The sequence below is a fragment of the Sphaeramia orbicularis genome, chromosome 9, assembly GCF_902148855.1.
Source record: "Sphaeramia orbicularis chromosome 9, fSphaOr1.1, whole genome shotgun sequence".
In the NCBI taxonomy this organism is placed as follows: Eukaryota; Metazoa; Chordata; class Actinopteri; order Kurtiformes; family Apogonidae; genus Sphaeramia; species Sphaeramia orbicularis.
The window spans coordinates 34,059,542-34,080,115 of record NC_043965.1 but is presented as its reverse complement, the minus strand read 5'-3'; the positions used below and the strand labels follow the sequence as shown (position 1 = coordinate 34,080,115).

Here is a 20,574-nt window from a genome sequence, read left to right as displayed (position 1 = left end):
ATCTCCTTAGTTTGAGGAAAGGAATTACGTCCAGCAGCATCGAACAGAACACAGAACGGCCTGGTAGTAGCACTCCTACCTTGCGCAGTTGGCATAAGCTGCTGGAGTGGAACGCCAGGTGATCCTAAAGGAGCTACACCAGGATGCTGGAAAATCAGCCCATGGCGACCAACGTCAATCCGGGACCTCTTAGCCTGATCTGGGATTTAAAACACACAATACCCTCATAACGCAAAAAAAAAGCACTCGGCACAGAGCAATGACCTTCTGAAGACCTTACAGGTCACCTCTCCTTCCTCGGGTTAAGACTTCAACATAGAGCGCTAGTAGAGGATGCCAAATATCTAAAAGCAGAAGCAATTAGAGGGAGAAAAGAAAAGAAACAAAAAACAAAGCAAACGGGGAGGAAACAAAGCAACATAAGAGACACAGGAGTCCACAATCCTTGTCCTACCTGCTTGCACCATAGCTTGTTGCCTCTTAAAGGCATCCATGTCTCCAGGATTTGTAAGGGCGCCAGCAGCAGCCCCTTGGTGTCCCTGCAAAAACAATCTCTCCAAGAGTTAGCAATGGATTTATTGTACTTGAGGTGAACTACATATAAAAACATTTTAAACTACTGTCTGCTCTATCACCTGAAACTGCTGCTGGGTAGAGAAAGCTGCAGAAACATTGGGAGGAAGCTGTGTTGCTATGGCAACTGGTGTCACTGCTTGGCCATCCTTTCCAGTGACAACCTTCACCTGAAAGAAGAACCGTTTTGTCAAAAGCACAATATTCACTGAAAACTAAACTATGCACTTTCAGCATTCACCAGAAATTCATATTCAAGGGAAGCAAACATGATACCTCATCATTAATGACCTCAGACTGCTCCTCATCCTCCTCTTCATCTTCAAGGTCCAAGTCATTTTGTCTCAAATACGTATACAATGGGACACATGGCTTTTTCTTAAAAGCTATGTAGTCCATCATGTTCCCTTGGAGATGCTGGAGAAAAAAAAGCTCAATCAGGTATTCTTTGAACACCTCCTTCAGGCTCTCCATCTTCTTGGTATGGTGGTCCATGCACTGTTTTCTCAGCTGAGCAATCTCTGGGGTAGAAGGAGCAATTTCCTCTAACTTCTTAGGAACCTGCTTCTTTATAGTGCCCACTGCCATGCTGGTGGGTCCAATGGGATTGTTAGGTATTCCTTGGGATGGACTGGTAAGAGAAGGGCTAGATGGTGGAATGGAGGAGGGTATACTGAAAGATGCTGTAACTGTGGTTCCTACTCCTGCAACCACACCCTGTGGTGTCTTGTCAAATATCATTGGGCGTGCCAGCTGTCCTTGAATGATACTGCTGATCTGTGGAGGTAGATTAGAAGTGGTAATGTGACCAGGGCTGCCTAGAGTGGGGAGAGCACCACCAGTGGCCACAGGGCTTTGCGGACCAAGGTGGTGGATGGTGCCTCCAGTCTGAGAGTGAGGCTGAGAGAGCCGACGTTCCCTCACTGAACCTGGAGTACCTGGTGAGGTCAACTGCACCTGCCCAGGTGTGGCTGGGGCAATCTGAGCCAGTCCTGTCCCCTCTTGGTAAACAAAGTGTCCACTCCCAGAGGGACTCCCTAAATTGATTTGTCGCACTAACATACCAGCCTCAACAAATCGAGTTGGACTCTGTCCACACACACTTAATGCTGTTGCAGGGGCTCCTGGTCTCGTCACACCTTGCAGAGGGACTGGGCTATGCTGTGTGGGACTCTGTGGCGGCATGGGCTGGGGCACAGGTGAGGTGACCTGGATGTAGGAGGATGGAGCATGCTCAAACCTCCATTGAGATGTAGTATGCTGAAAGCCGGGGGATGCTGGATTCTGGATAGGTAGTGGAGTAAGCGTGATTGGCTGGTTACCAGTCACCATTTGTCCCACATTTTGTAATGTGATGTTCATGTTCTGGCCAGTGACTGGGCTACGACTCATGATTATCTGATAATTAGGTGACTGAGGGGCTGAAGGGCTGGCAGCAGAAGAAAATGTGGTCACAGGAGATTGAGGGTGGTTAACTGTGGCTTGCTGCTGTGTTGCTGCCAAGGTGGGCTGCTGCTGTTGCTGTGGTTGTGGCACCTCCTCTGCTTCAGACCCACTGACAGACTTAGATCTCTGGAGTTGTCGTTGAATATTCTGTGATCCACTTCCATGGTGCATTGCGTGATACTGTTTCTGTGACTAAACACAATCTGTGAAGAGGGCACAACAAAGAGTTATATTCTGCATTAATTATGGTACACGATCCAAGATGCACCACAAACTAGGGATGCAATAGTAAAGGTTATCCACGGTTTGGTACGTATTACAATTCTTGAGTCATGGTTCACAGTACGGTTCGAATGTAGAGCACAGCTATGCACCAAAACATAACTGGGAGCTGATGAATGTTTTTTGAGAAGAAGAAGAAGAAAGTCCATAATAACAACCATGGCGACAACAGAGGAGGTTTTACTAATGTGGATACTAATGCTAATATTTAGAAAGGTAGTTGCCATAAATATGTTGGTACTTTTTAACTAACTCACAGTCGCTCTTTGAAAAGTTCCGCTATTTATGGAAATTATTCTGTTCAAATCTCAACACTGTCACCACGGTTCCCAGTGATACTGCTCCATATTCTCTGTTTGAGTACGCATCCACTAGCTCCCGGTAAATGGACAGAATTACGTATGTAATGTACACAGAGGACAGACAGAACAATCCATCCGTATCCATCTGCGTCTTTAACATAGAGCATAAATAAGCCATTACTCCGAATTGGATCTGAGTTTTGTTTAAGTCAAACAGCCAGGCTCTGCGTCCGGCTCCACCAATGACAGTAGAATTCCATAAGTCAGTTATTTTGCAAAGCTCTAATATAAACGCAAGTTGTCCAGACATGTCATTTGAACATGACAAATGAGCCATACCACGATACATGCTTGTATTGAACCGCTAGGTGCATACCAATCAGTACGACGTGTACCGTTGCACCCCTACCCCACACAGTCCCGAGACTCTGGGTTACATTTAAAGATCCTCTTCAAATGTACAAATTACATTTAATGTATTATGACATATATAATGTGGACATTACAGCTGTTATATGCCAGTCATATATCAAACCAACATGGACCTGTTTAACAGTATTTTTCTAAAGTTTAAAATGGATTAATGGGATGAAAACATACACTTCAAGCCAATATGAATTAGGGCTGGGCGATAAAGCCATAATGATACATATCGCAAAATAGCTTTTCCTCAATAGAAATATGAGACATGCTCAATCCAATTTCAATGGAATTCATTTGTCCATGTTTTCACAGACATAAAAACAGCCAATCATAATTAAGTAGAGCCGCACCAAACCAATCATGCTAGAGCCACGTCAAGTTAGGTTGATGCACACAGCACAGGCGTAAGAGCAGCCGCAGCACACACACAAATGTTTGGGCTGCAGCAGGAGATAATGAGTATTTCCTCGGGAGAAAATATGACAGAGAACTTGGGTGACTGGGTTACTGAAAAGTAGGGCGCGGACCGTTCTGGTTCAGGGCCCTCAATACAATACGGAGGTGTACCGAACAAATACATGTAGCCTATGTGAAGAACACAAACACTCGCCTTTCCAAGCAAACCCTGAAGTGGAACTTACACAGTATGTTAATTTTCACTTTCAGTTCACACTAGTTACGGAACACACCCCCACATAGACCCCTGGCATTGTTTCATGAAGATGGTCTGTTTTGTTTGTGTTCGCTTTCAAAACTTGAAAGGTTTTGCCTGCTGGTAAGACTTTTAGCTTAGTTTTAAATATATGTGCCTGTTTTACTAATCTTAAAGGAGAGATATTTTGCTTTTTTAAATGAAATTATGCATTTTAAGACATTTCCCTGTGGTCTACATAAACTGTAAATGCTATGCTTGGGTCTGAATTCTTCATTAAGCTCCACAGGCCCATCTTCCACCCTATTTCTGAGTAATGACACCAGAAAGGTACTTTTGAGCGCTGGCTCTTTAAATCCAGATGAGCCGCTTCACGCCCCATCCCCTCCAGGTTGTTGACCGTGCTTTCTGTCCCGTTCAGCCACTTGTGTTCACTAACACAACCAACAACTGAACATTTTAGGCAATCAGCTCGAAGTCTGGACATATTTTCAGTTTTTACTACAACCGCTGCTGTTGATAAACAATTATGGAGTACTCAGAGAAATGTTTGTCGGAAGTCTTGACTTTATATGTGCAAATGTCATGACATAACTAGTTATAAAACGTAAGAAATTAAGCAGGAATTGAAATGGGCTGTAGAAATTCACTAAATTTTTTGCCGAAATAAATATAAAGATAGCTTTGCAGCACCTGGAGGGTTCAAATTCAAACTTTATGAACTATTGGGGTCCCCAAATACACAAATAAATGTACCAAAGACTAATAAATGTGGCTTTAGCAAAATATGACCCCTTTACGCAGTTGTATAATGTTCTTCTGCACATCTGTGAATTCTGCCTCTGACAGAAAATAAATCATATCTAAATCTTTTTGGTAGTTCTTTTCAGTTCAGCTGGACTGGTTTAGCTCTTTTGAAAAGCACTAAACCAGTCCAGTGGAACCGAGAAGAACTATCAACAAGAATGATGACCTGGGTAAATGAGAACCTACACAGATGTATTTAAATCAAAAATAACCTTCTGATGTCTTCACAACTAACTTATGAGTAATGGAAAATTTAAGCTTGACAAAAATTGTGATTTGATTTATACCATGATACATATTGATGTAGTCTGATATGAAAAAAAATATTGTGATATGATTTTTTTCCATATCGCCCAGCCCTAATATGAATATAGCACACTAGACCAGTGTCAGCCAACCTCCACCCAAATTAGTGAGTTCTCATATACTCTTCTATTACTTATGCTTTCTCAGAAAGATAAAATTACAAACATGTTCATGTACTGTGGCAGATCCGTATTAAGAAGTAATTTAGTAATTGCGCTTCTCTATTAGGTGACAACAGTCAATTATTTACTTCTACCATTGTTAAGCTGTCTATTTACAAGATAATGTTAAACTGGCGTCAGAAAAAAATGATTTTCAATTCGTGATGTTAACAGTTAGGCTACTTTTAGTATGCATTAATATGACGAATTATACAGTCAATACAGCATGCAAAAGTAATAATGTTGTTCATGTCTCGGATCCAGACCGTAGCGAAGTGGCACATATATATATATATATATATATATATATATATATATATATATATATATATATATATGTATATATAACAAAAATATGCTATATTTTAATATACAACAATGCTTTACATGAAACATGATACTTACCGGTATCTATCAACAAAATATCTGCAGATACATTTACTTTTAATAATAAAAATAAACTACTTGCTGCTATGTTAATGTAATACAATCAAAGATAAAAGAAGTTACCTAGTTTACTGACGCCAAAGATCCCAAACCTATCTGCATGTAAAACAAAGGTGGTAGTGGGGGTGATGGTGGTTTGTATTGTTAGTGCAGTGTGTTACAGTAAATTACGCCGGTTCAGAATTCGTGAGTTCACTGTGGACTACAGTTTTACACTACAGTAACATCGTTAATTCAACTGCTAAGACAATCTGAGTTGATCAGTGTATTATGCCGACATAATAACTGTAAAGAATAATAAATAGATTTTCCTATGGCGTTACCTAGCTCTTTCAGTATCGATCCGGGGCGTAACATCGGCTAACACTACCTAGCTAGCTAGTTGCAGTACATACGGTAAAAAGACAAGTAAATCCCATTTAGGTCCGTATTGAAATGACAGCAAAATGCATACAGCACTAATGATTAAATGTAATGTCTGCAGTGATGCTGTAGGTTCAATTTCAGCAAATAATAAAACCCGTGCAACGGGACGCGTGCTAGCAGAAGTTAGCTTGTTACTGCTAGCAGGCCATCTTCCATTGTATAAATGCATAATATAAACTCAAAATTGGTACTTACAGGGAAAGATGCCTCTCTAAGGTTTCCTTAAATCCTAAGTCATATTTACAGTAAGACACAAGATGTAGCAATTGTCAAATGATGCTTAAATAAAATATAGATATTTCTAGCGGCTACTTAATGTTTTGAGCTAATTTCATTCAGCAACATGGCGACCGCGGCAACCTCTCCACTAACCCGGATGTCGTTTCCCGTACAGGAAGTTGTAAAGCGGTGATAGTGAGACAGTCGTGTGACTAAAAAAATATTTAATTCACTTTTGAGGCAATTTTATCTAAAACATGCACTGTTTATATTATGTAGGACACAACCGCACTTTAGAATCTCCATTTTCAGTTAAACTTAATTATTACAAATGCATTCAAATGGTGAAATAGTTAAATCATGGTTGTTTTCATAATGGTTTTCTGGGAATAAAATTATGTCAAAATAACATTAAGACGTGATGATGTAGAATGGAAACTTAGGAAATGACAGACAGTAAGGCAAAATAATAATATTAAAAAATATTTAATTTTTATCACAAAGCTATAACAGTGTGTAACAATTTATTTTGGCATATTTGCCTGACAGGCACAAGCCAAAAATATAAAAGGTGATTTGACAACAAGCCCATCTTACACACACGCACGCACGTGCGCGCGCACACACACACACACACACACACACAAAGAGCAAACATTTAAATCAGTGTAATATCACAAGGAAATATCACAAGGAAAAACACAAATTTTGCATTAATCCAAACTTAGATCTTAAAACCAAAATGATCACAGCCAAAAGACAAAAAACAAATTCCACAAAATCAAAAAAAAAAAAAAAGATAAAAATAAAAGGGCATGCTGTTAATGTCAGTTAAAGTATCTCAATACATCCAACAGCAGCAGAAGGGTATTGAATCCAGCTAGAAAACTAAAATGCCATCCAGATGTTATAATAAATTCAGATCTTTTTACTACAAAATGTAAATATATGTGATTACAGGATAGGTGTTGGGTATGAGCTACACATACACTTTTATTACCTTTCTAACACTCTGAGGAAACAACTGTCAATTTTTACTGTACACATAACACACAAAGTACAAAACCTAAGTAATCTTTGTTTCAAGTTTTTAACATAATTAAAAACAGTAGTAATTTCATTTGATTGTTCTTTGTGAAAAAGACAAAACAACACAGTAACACACAAAATGTGTAACAAAATGAAACAAATACAGAGTAACATTCACCTGATCAAGGTATTCAAATAATCATAACACAATCTGACTTCAAGTCTTTGCTGTGTTTTTATAAAACACAATAAACTGGTGGGTGGGATGAGAGCAGATGCTCCAGTGGTCAGTTCCCTTTAGAAAGTGCTTGTGTGAATCAAGGGTCTAGGAAGATTGAAGTATTGAAGGGTGATAGATAAGGCAAACGGATACTGTTTCTGATGATGTGAGTTTGGGCTTCAATGAAACTGTTAAGTCTGTAGAGCAAACAGCCGTCGCTCAATGCACTGCTTACCTGTGGAAAAAACAAACACACTGAGAAATTCATATTACATATAATATTCCATCTTGTGGTCCATTTGTAAAAGTAGCTCTACTTACATTTATCTATGCTGTCAACGTCCTTTTGTTCTATGATGGTTCTTGACAGACCCTCCAAGAGAAGAAGGGCCTTATGGTAGCGTTGGACAGATGCTGTGCCATAGTGGAACATTTCATCTAAGGCAGCAGATTGCACCTGGATATAATACAAACACACATTAGGCAAACATTCAGATGTATACTGGTTGAATGTCAGTACCTGCTGTTGTGGATTTAATAAACTCACCATGTGCACTGTGTGGCTGTAGATGAGCTTCTCTGCTGTGAGCCCACTGAAGCGGTCTATAAGCTTCTGTTTGTCCAACAGGAAGCTTTGCAGTTGTTCATTGAGGGAGCGGCAGTGTGTCACACAGGCCTTATATAAGTCATTCAGCTTCTTGATCACTGCACGGAGGAGGCATAATACAGACAGGTATTCTTTTATTTTAAACTCACACCCAGCAAATTAATTTGAAGAAACCAAAATTTCTGCCTGTATTTGTTTAAGGTATACCATTACCCTTCAAGTTAAATAAAATATTTTTATCTCTTGCCATGTAATGATTGTGACAATGTGATTCAATCTTGGTAGATAAAGTGTCACTGGGGCTCAGTATGTAATCATTGCACCAGGTCAAAGGTGATTACTGATGTGTAGAAATAGGAATAAAGAGAGGAATGTGGGCAACAGTTTATTTTAATGTCATCTGTTTGCTTGATAAGATTATAACATGTTTACATGTAAGGCAGTGGTTCCCAACCTTTTTTGCCTCATGACCCCATTTTAACATCACAAATTTCTGGCGACACCAGACATTCAAAACAGAGACATTTTTTTTTGCTAAAATAATAATAAAATTTTTTTATCAATTGCTAGAAATTTCAGGCGACCCCATTTGAATTCCAGGCGACCCCATGTGGGATCCCGACCCCAAGGTTGGAAAACACTGATGTAAATTATGCATGGGCTGTGATCACAATTAAATTACTGTTAATCTGTATATGTCTACAAAAGATTTTCATTGTGACTGAAAACAACAATTCAAACATTTTCACAAAAAATGTCTGTGTTACCAAAGTCTCTCTGTCTAACAATGTATATGTTAAAAGAAGAGGCTTCATTTTAACTCAAAATAGGGACAGTTGTTGCTTTTCATAAACAGCTCCCTTTCAAGTCTACGTAAGAAGTGTTTGAAAAGAGGAAGCTGGTCTCACCTTGTTTGACTGTAGCAGAGGGAAGGAGTCGGCCCTGCTTTATGTTCTCTTTAGCAGTGTGCAGAGCTGATGAAAGAAAATCCTCAGCCTTCATGTACAACACTAACTGCCCAGCATAGCTGCACACATATCAAACATAATTTGGATTTAAAAGTGTTTGTTAAGGCAAGATGGCACGTGTACGTTATAAAAATGTTAACATCTCTCACCTCCATTCTCTACTTAGAAGGCTGATCTGATCTGTCACTAAGCTCTGCTCCAGAAAGGAAATATCAGGACTACTGATGGTATTCAGACCTGGGTCCTTTGAGGAAGCCAACTCCATGACACAGTGGACAAATGCCAAAGTGAAACGAAGATCATTCAGGGCAACTGTATGAGTCTCCTGTGAAAAAAACAAGACATTCCAAACAGTGAAAACTGAAACTGGCCAGAGTGAATCATGTTTTAGGGCAATTTTGTTCCTTTTTGATGGATGATAGCAGTGAGGAGACAGGAAACAAAGGTAGAGAGGAGAGATGGCGCTGACATTCAACAAAGGTCATCTACATCTGGAATTGAATCAGGGGAAGTTATGGTTCGTGGTTGATGCCCTTAACCATTCGACAACTGGGCCACCCCGACGATTTTTTATGTGACATACTTTATGCAAAAACATTGAAGAACAGCCTCCCATTATCATCACATTGTTTATCTGTACCTCCATTATTGTATCTTCAGGGAGCTCTGGAGGATGAAAGACCAGGTCAGTGTGTGGAGAAGCATCCATTGCTTCACATTCACTGTTCCTCCGGCTTCCTCTCTGCAGAAGGCGATTGCCAAGTAGCCAGACTGAGCTACTGTAGTTAGGGGATCCTATTTTGAAGACAAAAACACATTTCTCTTGGGTTATATGAACACTTAGTACTTGCTAAAAATGCTTTTGAAATTCTGATGAGAAAATTAAACCACGCTTAACATTCATTAGTGGTTTTTATTTACACTCAGCTGACAGTAAGTTAATATTTAGGGTAGCTGGGCCATCTACCTGTGAATATCCTGGGAAGCATTGTATCAGAAGGACTGTTTCCTTTTGACAGAGATCCAAAGGTGAAGCCAGCAACAGGTGGGCTCTCTGAGGAAAGAAAACCTCTTTGACAACCAGTAGGTGGAGCTGAATGAACAAATAAAAGGCCGGTAACTGGAATAAGCAATGCTTATGGAAAATGTAGTCTGGCTCAACAGCAGTGGTCAATGGTCACAACAGAAGTTACTGTTTTCCTAAGTGTAAAAGTGTTACTGATAATATTGGTAGAAATGTGTCTGATCTTAGTTGTGTGGTATTACACTGATACCTGTTGTATCCATGCTTCTCTCACAGCTGAGGCTCTCATCATTTCCTTCTTCCAGGATCTGAGTCCCATATGCAGCCTTCAGTAGCATATCAGACAGTTTACCTGTGCTCAGTGATCTGGATATTTAATAGAGCAACAAATAATCGATTAAGCCTTATTAACTTATCAGAGCATGTTGTTTGTATGTAATGTAATGTGTTATTATGTTTTCAAATCAATGACTGAATCAGTTAATAAACATGAATATTTCCGTTGTCCTTTGATATTTCTGATTTATTTTTAATTCTATGTTATGGCAGTTATTAAAATTATACAGTTTTACAGAGCATCATTCTGTCCTGACCTTTTAAAAGGGCCTTTCCTACTAGTTAATTTCTTGGTGAGACTGGTTTGAGATACAGGAGATTGAACAAGAGACTGCAGATCTGGGACTGTCCTTCTTCGAGTGGCCAGTTTTGATTCCACCTGTTTGTGAAAAGCAAAGAAAAGTTGTAATATGCAGCATATAATATTTTATGGTTACTCAATAAATGTAAACAAATAAAAATAGGTCTCGAGTATTCTGTGGTATAGTCATTTCAGAAATAAACCTTGAGGGTGGAAGTGTCCTTTATCTCAGCAGAGCGAGTGAGCAGTGCAGTAGTGGTACAGAGAGGCAGATTCTGCTCGGGGGCCTTCGGGGTAGTTCCCACTGGAGCACAGACATATACAAGGATTAAACCTTTGGCAAACAGCTAAAAAATTTGAAAACATTCTTTTGTTCTTATTGATATCTACTAACACATTAGCAGTGTGCTCTGCATATTCACACGCTCAAATAAACAAGCTCTGACACGTTTTCTGTTTTCAGCACACTGAAGTAAAAGTGGATGTGTCAGCAAGAGTTTAAGTGGCTCTACTCCATCATAAAACAACTCATGGAATACATTGTTGTGTGACAAATATCAACAGCATAACTGTGTCCATTTTTGCAATTTTTGTCAACACCTCAATGAGTATATTGGCTAGAAACAAGCAGCATAGCTTTGAAAATGCTCAAGTATTGTGGTTAGCTGGAGGACAGTTGTTGTATAATGGCAGTAGGTACAGTAAGTAAAACAAAGTCAATTCTAGTGCCTACCTAGTGGGGAGAACTGTTGTGGCAATGCTCCTCCATTTGTTAGCCCTAATGAGTTTAGGACAAATCCTGTACTTGGAGCTCTACACCCTCCAAATCCTGGGGAAGTCTCATTGCTGTTGCCAGCACAGCAAAGTGTGGCCCTGAATGACATTAGTTAGAGAAACATTACTTATAGCTAGAGAAATGCAGGGAACTATGTTGAAAAACAAAACAGTGCTGTACGGCTAAAGGTAAAGTCAGGACAGCCAATGAGCTGCCAATACCTGGTGGTGCCATGCAGTCCTGCAGGGTGTAGGTTCTGCTCCATACGCTGATAGTTGTGGATCTGAGTTGGGACAGGAATTGGCACCGAGTGGTTGATGTTACTGCAAACTAATTCACCTGGTTTGCTGCATGAATGAAAAACAAACTAAGGAATATGACATAGAAGAATGGGCATTGAGTTATGATTGTATAATAATTAATGAAAAATAAAGTTGATTTTAACAAGTTTTATTTACATGTTAAGAAATCCAAACAACAAAAAACTATTTAACTGACTGAAAAACAGGCTGTTAGATTACTGTTCACTCTTGATCTCTTCATTTGTTACTAACCAAACTCTAAACAGGCCTGCCTTTCTCTTACCCAGTGGGCGTTGAGGGACGATAAAGCAGGGGAGAAGGGGGAGATGTCCTGCCTGCTACTCCAGGACCCCTGGCAGCCACCAGTGATATCCTATATAGGACAAAAAGTAAGATTTTACTTAGCTCGATGTAAAACAAATTATCAGTCGTTTACAAACATTCTTTCAGAGGACAACTGTTTAAAACTGTTCCTTATGCTTGCTACAGAAAATTGATTCTTGTCACATTTACATAAAAAGCATCAAATTTGCCTTCATTATCTTAACTGTTTATGTATTTTTAAATGCAAAGTACTGTTAGCATTTCAATAGAAAAACCTGATCTTGTAGAAGTGGCAATCTTTGATTCTTGGAAGTTTTACACGGATGCTGTGACTCTATATTAAAGTTCTCAGTAAGTCCATTCAATTTCTCATTTGAAACTCACCCACTGTTTATCAGGCAGCTCTCAATGGGTGACTCAACTTCCACTTCACATGTGTACTCACCTAAAAAGCAGCAAACAAATGAATGTGCCAGGCTGTAGTTGCTGCATGATTAAATGCTGATTATCTGTTATGCGAGTGCTTACTAGGAAACTGGGCAGGCACCATGACATAGTCTTCTGTGCAAGATGAGGGATCCCTACTTTCTTGATTAGCAACTTCTTTCAGTGTGAATCCAGAGGCATCCTGTGTAGAAGAGTACCTTGGGGTTAAATGAAATATAACAAAAGCAAAGGAGTGTATTCTATTTCTTTGACCTATAATATATGGTTCATATGCTTTACACACTTGAGGGGAAGCCTGATGAGATGTAGAGGAACTGCTAGAAGAGCTGCCTGAGCCAGAACTGGGGTAGGAGGCCATGGTAGCTGGAGAGCCTGTCCAAAAAAGCACATTCGTTAGGATCTCAAATACAGCACTTGCAATAAATATATACAAAGTAAAAAGCAAGATAAAGGGCATACATTTCTTGATGGATGAGCCTGTTTCCAAGAAAGGATGATGGAAAAACTCATCTGTAAATGGGAAGATGTAACTGTGAGAGAGGGTTTTTAAAATGATGAAAATGTGCTCTGTGTCTTAAAATGCTAGTGCATACCAAAGCTGATCCTTTCTTTGTGGTTCCTCTGCAACAGCCCCAGCAGTAAATGTCTTAAGTGACTAGAAGTCTCCTTGGGGATGCTGGAGAAATGTAGAGTTTTGTCAGTTTAGAGGAATTCAGATTATAAAACGTGTCTTGTTTTTACTGTATGTAGTGGCAACAGAAATAACAACTAGGTTACTTGTGTTTTTTTAAGTACGGGGTGAGCTGCAAAATATGTGAATTTTTAATCACATTTATGGCTTCACTTCAAAACCTCCAGGCACCACGACTCTCAGTATCAGTACTGCCTGTGTGTGCGTGTTTATGTCTGTGTTGAGCTATGTGGGTCATGTGGAAAATGATAGCCGTGCAGGCCACTAGCTGGCAGCTCAGAGTGGTTATATATAGATTAGACTAGAAAACAACAAACCATGCCTCCTCACAAACACAGTCCAGCATATTATCAACAGCTTTATCAATTTAAAAGATAAGCATGGCCAAAAGCCAAGAGCTGGAAAAATACACCATCAAAACACTGCGTAAACAACACACTTTGAACCATTGCCAGGTCTATGTTCTGAACATCAAAGATATAGTGTCGGAAATCACTGGAGAATTCATAGTCGAGGGTCTGATATCAAAGCAGACTTGTTCAGATTCACCTTAAACACTCAAAAACCTCTAAGAAATAGGCAATAGAGTTAGTGTCAATTTTAGATGTATACATACATTTATTACACTGATATCATATAAGCTTTAAAGACCATTATTGACAGGACTGGATAATTACATAGTGACTCAACAGTGTGTGAGTGACAGATGTATTAGAAAGCAACATACCATTACAACTGCTTGTGTAAGAGTGGCAGATGGAAACTGTTCGAGATGACCAGTCCTGTCTCGTGTTTGTATCAGTTTCTTTCAAGTTAAGACTATTTTAGTAGTGGCATGCAACATGTTAATTCATTTAGCAATATGTATATTCTGTGGGCACAGGCCTGTATTTGGTTTATCAATGTAAACAAAGACCATGATTTACATAAATTATTACTTGTATGTCAGTTAGTTCATGGTAATCGGTGCCATTAACCAGTAAACTGAGATGCTTAAGAGACAGACCATTGAGTAATAAATTTGTCCATGTTCTCACTATTGAATTTCTCCATGTAGCACGTGTTTAAATATGTACATGTGATGGCAGAAAGTCGGGAGGCAGCACCGACCTTGGTAAGAGGGTCCTGTTGCTTTCGTAGAAAAACCGGAGTTCCTGTGGTGTGCTGGCCTATACACAGAAACATAAACACATCACAAACATCACTTGCACCAGATTACCACTCACAGTAAACACCAAACATGAATGTAAATAGTTGAGATATTTGACAGTTAAATTTCCAACTTTATTACAAATCTGTTAAATCAGTGGTGCATATAATACAAATTCAAATATTAAGCTGTTTGAGGATCCTACTGAGAATAGGAGTTGAGTGTGGCGATATAGGCTAAGCTAGCTGAGTAAACACCATCATAACCATCATTCTCTAACCTCACACTGGCCCTTGGACTTAGCTCACTGCCCCGTTGGCAGAAACAGAAGTCAATCTTCCCTCTCATTCTCAGGGTAAATTAATTTCAGGAAACTGCAACATAAATAACCTCAATAGGTACAAAAGGTCAAGACAACAGAATATTTCTTCCCCATCTTAAACTGTTAACACACAGGAGTAAAAAGGAGTTTCAAGAAGAGTGAAAACATTATCATGTGTCCACATATCAATCCAAGCTGCAGCACTTACAAAATAATAGTTCAAAGAGTTCCATCTGAACTGCCATGTGAGCAGCAGAAAGTAATACTCAGGGTTGTGAAACAATATTTACACAGGGCTCCGAGAAATGGCTCACAGCCACTTCCGCATGACCCCCCATCTGTAAATAAGTCTAAGCAGTCAAGCTCTTCCAACATTTTCCAAAAAAAACAACACCAGAGATCAGGGAGGCTGTCAGATTGAAGACAGGTGTTTGTTAATGACTGTGTTAAGGATCTTGTTGTTTTCCAGTTTTGAAAGCATGCCTTCTGTACAGTTGTGAGACAATAATGAACTCTTCTTAAAGCTGAAGTAAACCTAGGTCTTTATACCTATCTATATTTTTTTATTATCTAAGGGAATGGAGTGAGCTTTTGTTGAGGAATTGCTAACTCAATTTACCTTAGCACACAAGAATGATTTCACAGTTTCAGTACCTGTATATATGGGTGCTTTATATGCAACTCACATGAAATGGTGCCTTTCCTGTCAGACACTGGTAGATGATTGTGCCAATGCTCCACAGATCAGCTCTGGCATCGTAGTTCTGGGACATGATGACCTCAGGAGCCTGTGTCCAAATACAGCCCAAACACAGCTTACAGCTTAGAAACACAGTGACATTACACCTTGCTGGCAAAGCCAACAAGAATAAGAGGCCTTGATACTCACCATGTACATGGGTGAGCCACACAGCGTGGCTGCCATAGTGTTAGTCTGCAGATGACGTGCAAACCCAAAATCAGCTGGAGGGAGGGAGAAATACAGTAATGGATGGGCAAGGTCATGTGTATGGTACATCATGACACCCTCTCTAAACAATGCAACCAAACAAGACTGTGCAAAATGAATGATGCTCTGTAATTCAATGATTCCCATATACTATACACTACTAACTTATACTTTTACTTTGCATTCCCAAAAATTGGGTCAGGATCCACAGGTGACCAAGGGAAATTACATTTCATACATTTCTCAAAACTTTTAACTAGAAGCATGTTACAGATGGTGCTGAATGTTCATGTTGTGTATGGAACTGTATTTACAAACATTTTAACAGTAAATCTATTATGAGTTAATGAATCTTTAAATTTACTGGTAAGTGACAAAACAAGAATTTCCCCTTGTGGGACTAATAAAGTAATATCTTATCTTATCTTATCTTATCTTATCTTATCTTATCTTATCTTATAAGCCAATTAGGTCCATTTGAATTTATAACATATTTTTTCTGTAGGCTATAATATATGTTTTCACCAATACATGCATAAACCAAGTTTATAATTTGTGAATGGCATATGACATGTCTCAGTTGGTTTGCCTATTCAAGTTAATATTATAAGCCTTATAATACTATATAGTGAAAGTAAAACTGGTCATGAATGTGGATTTGCAGATAATGTCTATTGTGAATTAGGTTGTGATGCCTTTTTTTAAGGGAGAGAGAAACGTTTGGGAAACAGAGCACTTTACACATATATTTGTACCATACATTCAGTTTCCCTAAATTCTGCCCCATAATTCATTACCTATCTTGATGCAGATATTTGTGGGACTCGACCTTCGCCGTTCTGGGTGACAGAGCAAGATATTCTGAGGTTTAAGATCTCTGTGGAGGATGCCTCTGCTCTGCAGAACTTTCATAGCTTGAGCAATCTGCTGAACAAATATACGGATGGTGTCCTCACTGAGTGTACCCTTTGCTAAGGGACAGAGGAACAAGATACAGCAGTGTCAGTTACATCAAAAGATAGAAGACTTTTACACATAAAGAGGGGTTCATTTAATACTCATATGAAACTTGAACATAAGCTAAGGTAAAAACTGTTAGCATCTCTCTCATCAGACATTATAAGGGTAATTTTGTAACATCTGATTTGGAAGTTTCATTCATTATGCTAGCACCAACCCCCCCCCCCCCCATCTTTTTAATTCAGGTTTTTTGGCTTTCATTGTTGCTTCACTGGAGGACAGAGGATAAGTGAGTGGCAGATGGGTGAGGTCATGTGGGTGCTCTGTGAACCTTGCCAAGTGTGACTGAGTGTTGTGCTGCAAATAGTTGAATGTGCCTTCTGGCAGGGACACAAAACGGGCATGTCTATAAAATAAGGCGTGCTGGCATGGTGGGAGTAAAACATCGAAGATAACATTGACAACATCAAGCTAAACTTAGCCTGAGAAAAATCAACTCCATGCCCTCAGCTGTGTCATTATATTTTAAAACAAGGATTGAAACTTAATGCAGGAGTAATTTTCCGTTTGACAGCCGTGTAATGAAAGATCTAAGTTACCAAAAAGCAAAGGTCACTTATGTCATGTTGGCTTTTAAATGATGTCTCCAAAAAATAACTTCTTCAGAAGCCAATTCTAGGGATTTATTTGATCTAGGCTAAATACTTCGGAGTATTACAGATAAATTACCCACTGACCTGTGGGACCGATCAACCTAAATTTGCTGGTTATATGGAACAGTCTACTGAAAATCCTATTATTCTTTAAAACACTGAAAATCTTTCCCAAGCTTCTTAAAAGCCACATTGACCCACCATCGAGCCTTTAAGCTGCTGGAAACATGTTTACAAGTAACAAAAGGTGTGTTTGAGCTTCTGTGGGGTGTGAATGTCCTCATTTTACTTTGACCATAGATGAAATGGAAAACTTTACGGCAGTGCGGTGAGAGCTATATTAAGCCAGGTGTGATATATAGCACACTTACAGTGCAGATACTCCGCCAGGTCACCTCCATTGCAGTACTGAAGAGACAACAAAGAACAGTAAGAATGGCAGGTGCTACCAATTACAACTGTCAGTGAATACAGCACTTTCAACACAACTCACCTCCATAACAAGATACACACACCCACCCATTTCCTGTTGATAAAACAAACACACAGAATGCAAAAATAAAAAATGAAATACACTGGTTTCAACATCAATAATCCAATAATGGATACTGATAATTACATCACTTTTATTCCAAAAAACAGAGATGGGTAATTATAATGTAATTTGTGTAATTTCTCAACATATCAACACCTGTGTCCCTGTGTCATCAGCTCTTAGACCCTCTTTTGGAGCATCACCAGCAACTTTTCTAGAAATTACTGGCTTCCTGACAACAGCTATCTGTATCAGCTATCAACCTGTAACCCAACATGTCCCCTGAACTATCCACAACCCCCTCCCAAATTTGACACCCCTCTTGATTTTCACTGAAAACGTCACAGAGTGGTGAGGTAAGTTGGGGTGACTTAAAAGAGCAAGAAGTTCAGGGTGAGAGGGGGAGCAAACTGCATCAAATACCATCACTTACTCATCACCACTTTTAAATTTAGAATATGTTTGTATTAAGATTGAAATGTTGTAAACAAGTTAATCCACGCATTACTGATTAGCATTCCAGCCTGGCATTGAGTTTTGCTGTATTATGTAAAATACTTATCCTTATGTGCTGGTGTCAGAGTCAGTGTTTTATAAGCCTTTGTTTGAATGGCTCGGCTCTGTCACCTGTTAGAAACGTGTGAGATCAGCTCACCCATGAATGGCTGTTGGCAGGTGCCAGTAAGATGAGAAGTGGAAAGGAAACAGATGGTTTGCTATGTGTGACCCTTATTAGGTTTAAGCACATTTATTTAGGTTACAGCATTCAATAAAACCCCACTGTATGTAGATTTAGAAGATACACTCTTTTCCACTACAAACTAAACTTTCATTTGATAGATTGATCCATTTGAGATGTCTGAGGCCTGTTAGCAGCAGGAAAACTACAATATCCAACAGGCAAAGTTGCAACACTTGAGCAAAATGTCAACATATGTCAGCATATGTCAACACTGGCAACACGTGGCACAAAAAATATTACCAACCTGATAGTCAAGAAGTCTGACAATGTTGTCATGTTTGAGTTCCTGGTAGAGATGGGAAAATATTTGGTTAAAGTTACACAAACAGGGTATCAGGGGATATATGAGACATTAAAAAGTTTATTAGTACCTTTAAAATTTTGATTTCTTTACTGAGCAGAGACTGTGATTTGGCCAGGTTCTTCTTGTTGATACACTTAATAGCAACTTCCCAGTTGCGTTTCTTGAAAAGGTTGTTAAAACACACACAATTTAAGATACACACACCAAAGGAACATATTCAACAGTGATAAACATGTAGAAAAATTGTTGTTACATATAGAAAGCTTACCTCTTTATGTCTGCCTTTGAACACAACTGCAAAGGCTCCATGACCAATCAAGTCTTTCCTGCTGAACTCAAACTTCCCAACGGACTCCATGGAAAATAACAACACACCGTTCAAGTCTCCCAGTAGGTTCAGGAGGTTAGTGTTCCAAGTTTAACAGACGCACAATCCCACGACACTTTCAAAGTGCCGGTAAATCCCATTTCACTGATAAAAAATATTGTCTTCGCATATGGCAACCTTTATGTCATAAGACATATTGATGACAACTCACAGTGGGGCTGCCAACGCACACACAAAGTTACCACAACCTGCGCAGGAATAGACTCTGAGTGTAAACAAACTACTATCCACCCACTGTTTATGAGAGTAGAGCAACTCGTCGGCGTTTTCTGGGTTCTTTAAAAAACATATAACAAAAACTTCACTCACGCTAGTATTGTTATTCGCTGTTTCTGCTCATAAACTGAGCTTAGATATTATTGTCTTCCTCACCTTTTCTAACCATTTGCGGGAGTTCAGGGTGAGCATGCGCAAACACACAGGCAGATGTTTGATTGTGGTGCCTTCAGGGACACCTCGTAAAGTGGCAAATCTATTTTACAAAACATGCCTGGACTTTTTTTTATACATCCCAAATCTACTTAAACACCTTGCCAAGGTGGCTTTATGTCCACTGATGCTTTTATTTTAGAAATGCTTTTAGCTCTTGTGTTTAATTTCTCTGTATAATCTTTGGTCACAAACTGAATGTACAAATGAGACAAAGTTGGCAAAAAATTTACAAGTTAACTCTTAACCCTTTCATGCATAAATTGTGAGAACCTTAGTCAAGATTTTTTTGAGTGTTTTTATTCCTCCTTAGGCATGAAAAAAAAAAAAAAAATGCAATTGAGTTTTTTTTTCTCCTCTCTCTCTCATGGAGTTGCAAAAATGTCCATGCATTTAATTTTTCAAGTAAAGACACATGTTTAAAACCCAATATCAGAAAGTGAGATGAAAACAATTAAATAAAAACATTTTAATGCGGCTAATCTGATATTTTCTCACATTTTAACATATTCTAATGCTAGTTATTTCTCACGTCATGGAGATAATATGCAAACAAAAAACTTTGTCTTACAAATAATTAATTTACACTAATGCATGTTTATGCAGATCAGGTTTATCAAGACGAGCAAAGTTACAGAAATGATATGAATTACACTGTACGGGATGATGCATAAGTGTCCACTGTGTTGTCTGATATGAAACTGAAACAACAAAATCCATGAATATACAAGAGAACAGCTGTAGAATAACTGTCCACTGTAGTGACCAGTGTGCATGAAAGGGTTAAAGACTTCAAAATATTTTTATGGTGAATTCCAAATGAATTTTTTCTTTAATTTCTAACATTTCATAACTGATTTGTCACAATTTGTCATAATATTGTAACCTACTTTTTGCTTTTTTTTTTTTTTTTTTTTTTGTAAAAATCTGGCATTTTCCTGTGTACATTTTCCTAAAGCTCAGACTAAATTCAAAGGTCCTTACGTCAAAATAGAGAAAACTGAAAAAAGGGACTTTTTAAGCAAAATATATAATTAACTGATAAAAACAAGCACCCACTAACAGTTTTATTTA

The 20,574-nt window shown here is 38.8% G+C and overlaps 2 protein-coding genes across 7 annotated transcripts in view; both read right to left on the bottom strand.

The window, feature by feature from the left end:
- Window positions 1–6,189, bottom strand: part of ep400 (E1A binding protein p400) — a 31,397-nt gene extending 25,208 nt beyond the window's left edge. For 3 of the 5 annotated variants that reach the window (XM_030142610.1, XM_030142612.1, XM_030142614.1), the window contains exons 1-5: window positions 6,021–6,189; window positions 850–2,222; window positions 636–743; window positions 455–539; window positions 80–199 (exon numbers count right to left, since the gene is read on the bottom strand). In XM_030142610.1, the coding sequence (XP_029998470.1) occupies window positions 80–199; window positions 455–539; window positions 636–743; window positions 850–2,190 (1,654 nt within the window). In that variant the 5' untranslated portion in view covers window positions 2,191–2,222; window positions 6,021–6,189. Of the gene's footprint in view, window positions 1–79; window positions 200–454; window positions 540–635; window positions 744–849; window positions 2,223–6,020 lie in introns of those variants that run through there. The other 2 variants (XM_030142613.1, XM_030142611.1) reach the window with 2 other exon arrangements.
- Window positions 6,190–6,824: 635 nt separating this feature from the next.
- Window positions 6,825–19,416, bottom strand: ulk1a (unc-51 like autophagy activating kinase 1a). 2 transcript variants are annotated; one of them, XM_030144032.1, is made up of 27 exons: window positions 18,952–19,416; window positions 18,751–18,843; window positions 18,624–18,665; window positions 17,596–17,628; window positions 17,474–17,510; window positions 16,287–16,460; window positions 15,430–15,503; window positions 15,227–15,328; window positions 14,179–14,237; window positions 12,971–13,053; window positions 12,837–12,887; window positions 12,661–12,749; window positions 12,459–12,558; window positions 12,315–12,375; window positions 11,890–11,979; window positions 11,526–11,651; window positions 11,263–11,402; window positions 10,733–10,833; window positions 10,486–10,607; window positions 10,143–10,258; window positions 9,836–9,922; window positions 9,509–9,663; window positions 9,018–9,193; window positions 8,809–8,927; window positions 7,841–7,998; window positions 7,615–7,750; window positions 6,825–7,528 (listed from the first exon to the last, which is right to left on the bottom strand). In XM_030144032.1, exons 1-27 carry the CDS (start codon window positions 19,039–19,041, stop codon window positions 7,485–7,487), a joined length of 2,658 nt encoding a protein of 885 aa, XP_029999892.1. In that variant the 5' UTR covers window positions 19,042–19,416; the 3' UTR covers window positions 6,825–7,484. The 2 variants fall into 2 exon arrangements, with proteins under 2 accessions (XP_029999892.1, XP_029999891.1); XM_030144031.1 differs by having other exon boundaries at window positions 9,836–9,961; window positions 18,952–19,338.
- Between the last annotated feature and the right edge of the window lie 1,158 nt (window positions 19,417–20,574).

Bases quoted from the DNA above. Each gene is read 5' to 3' on its own strand.
- ulk1a (XM_030144031.1), bottom strand. From the start codon at position 19,041: ATGGAGTCCGTTGGGAAGTTTGAGTTCAGCAGGAAAGACTTGATTGGT. The intron at 12,750-12,836 runs GTATGCCCTTTA...TTTTTTGGACAG, and splicing joins AGGCTCATCCATCAAGAAAT to GCTCTCCAGCTACCATGGCC. The intron at 9,194-9,508 runs GTACAGATAAAC...TTTTTTTCACAG, and splicing joins CTGAAGATACAATAATGGAG to GAGACTCATACAGTTGCCCT.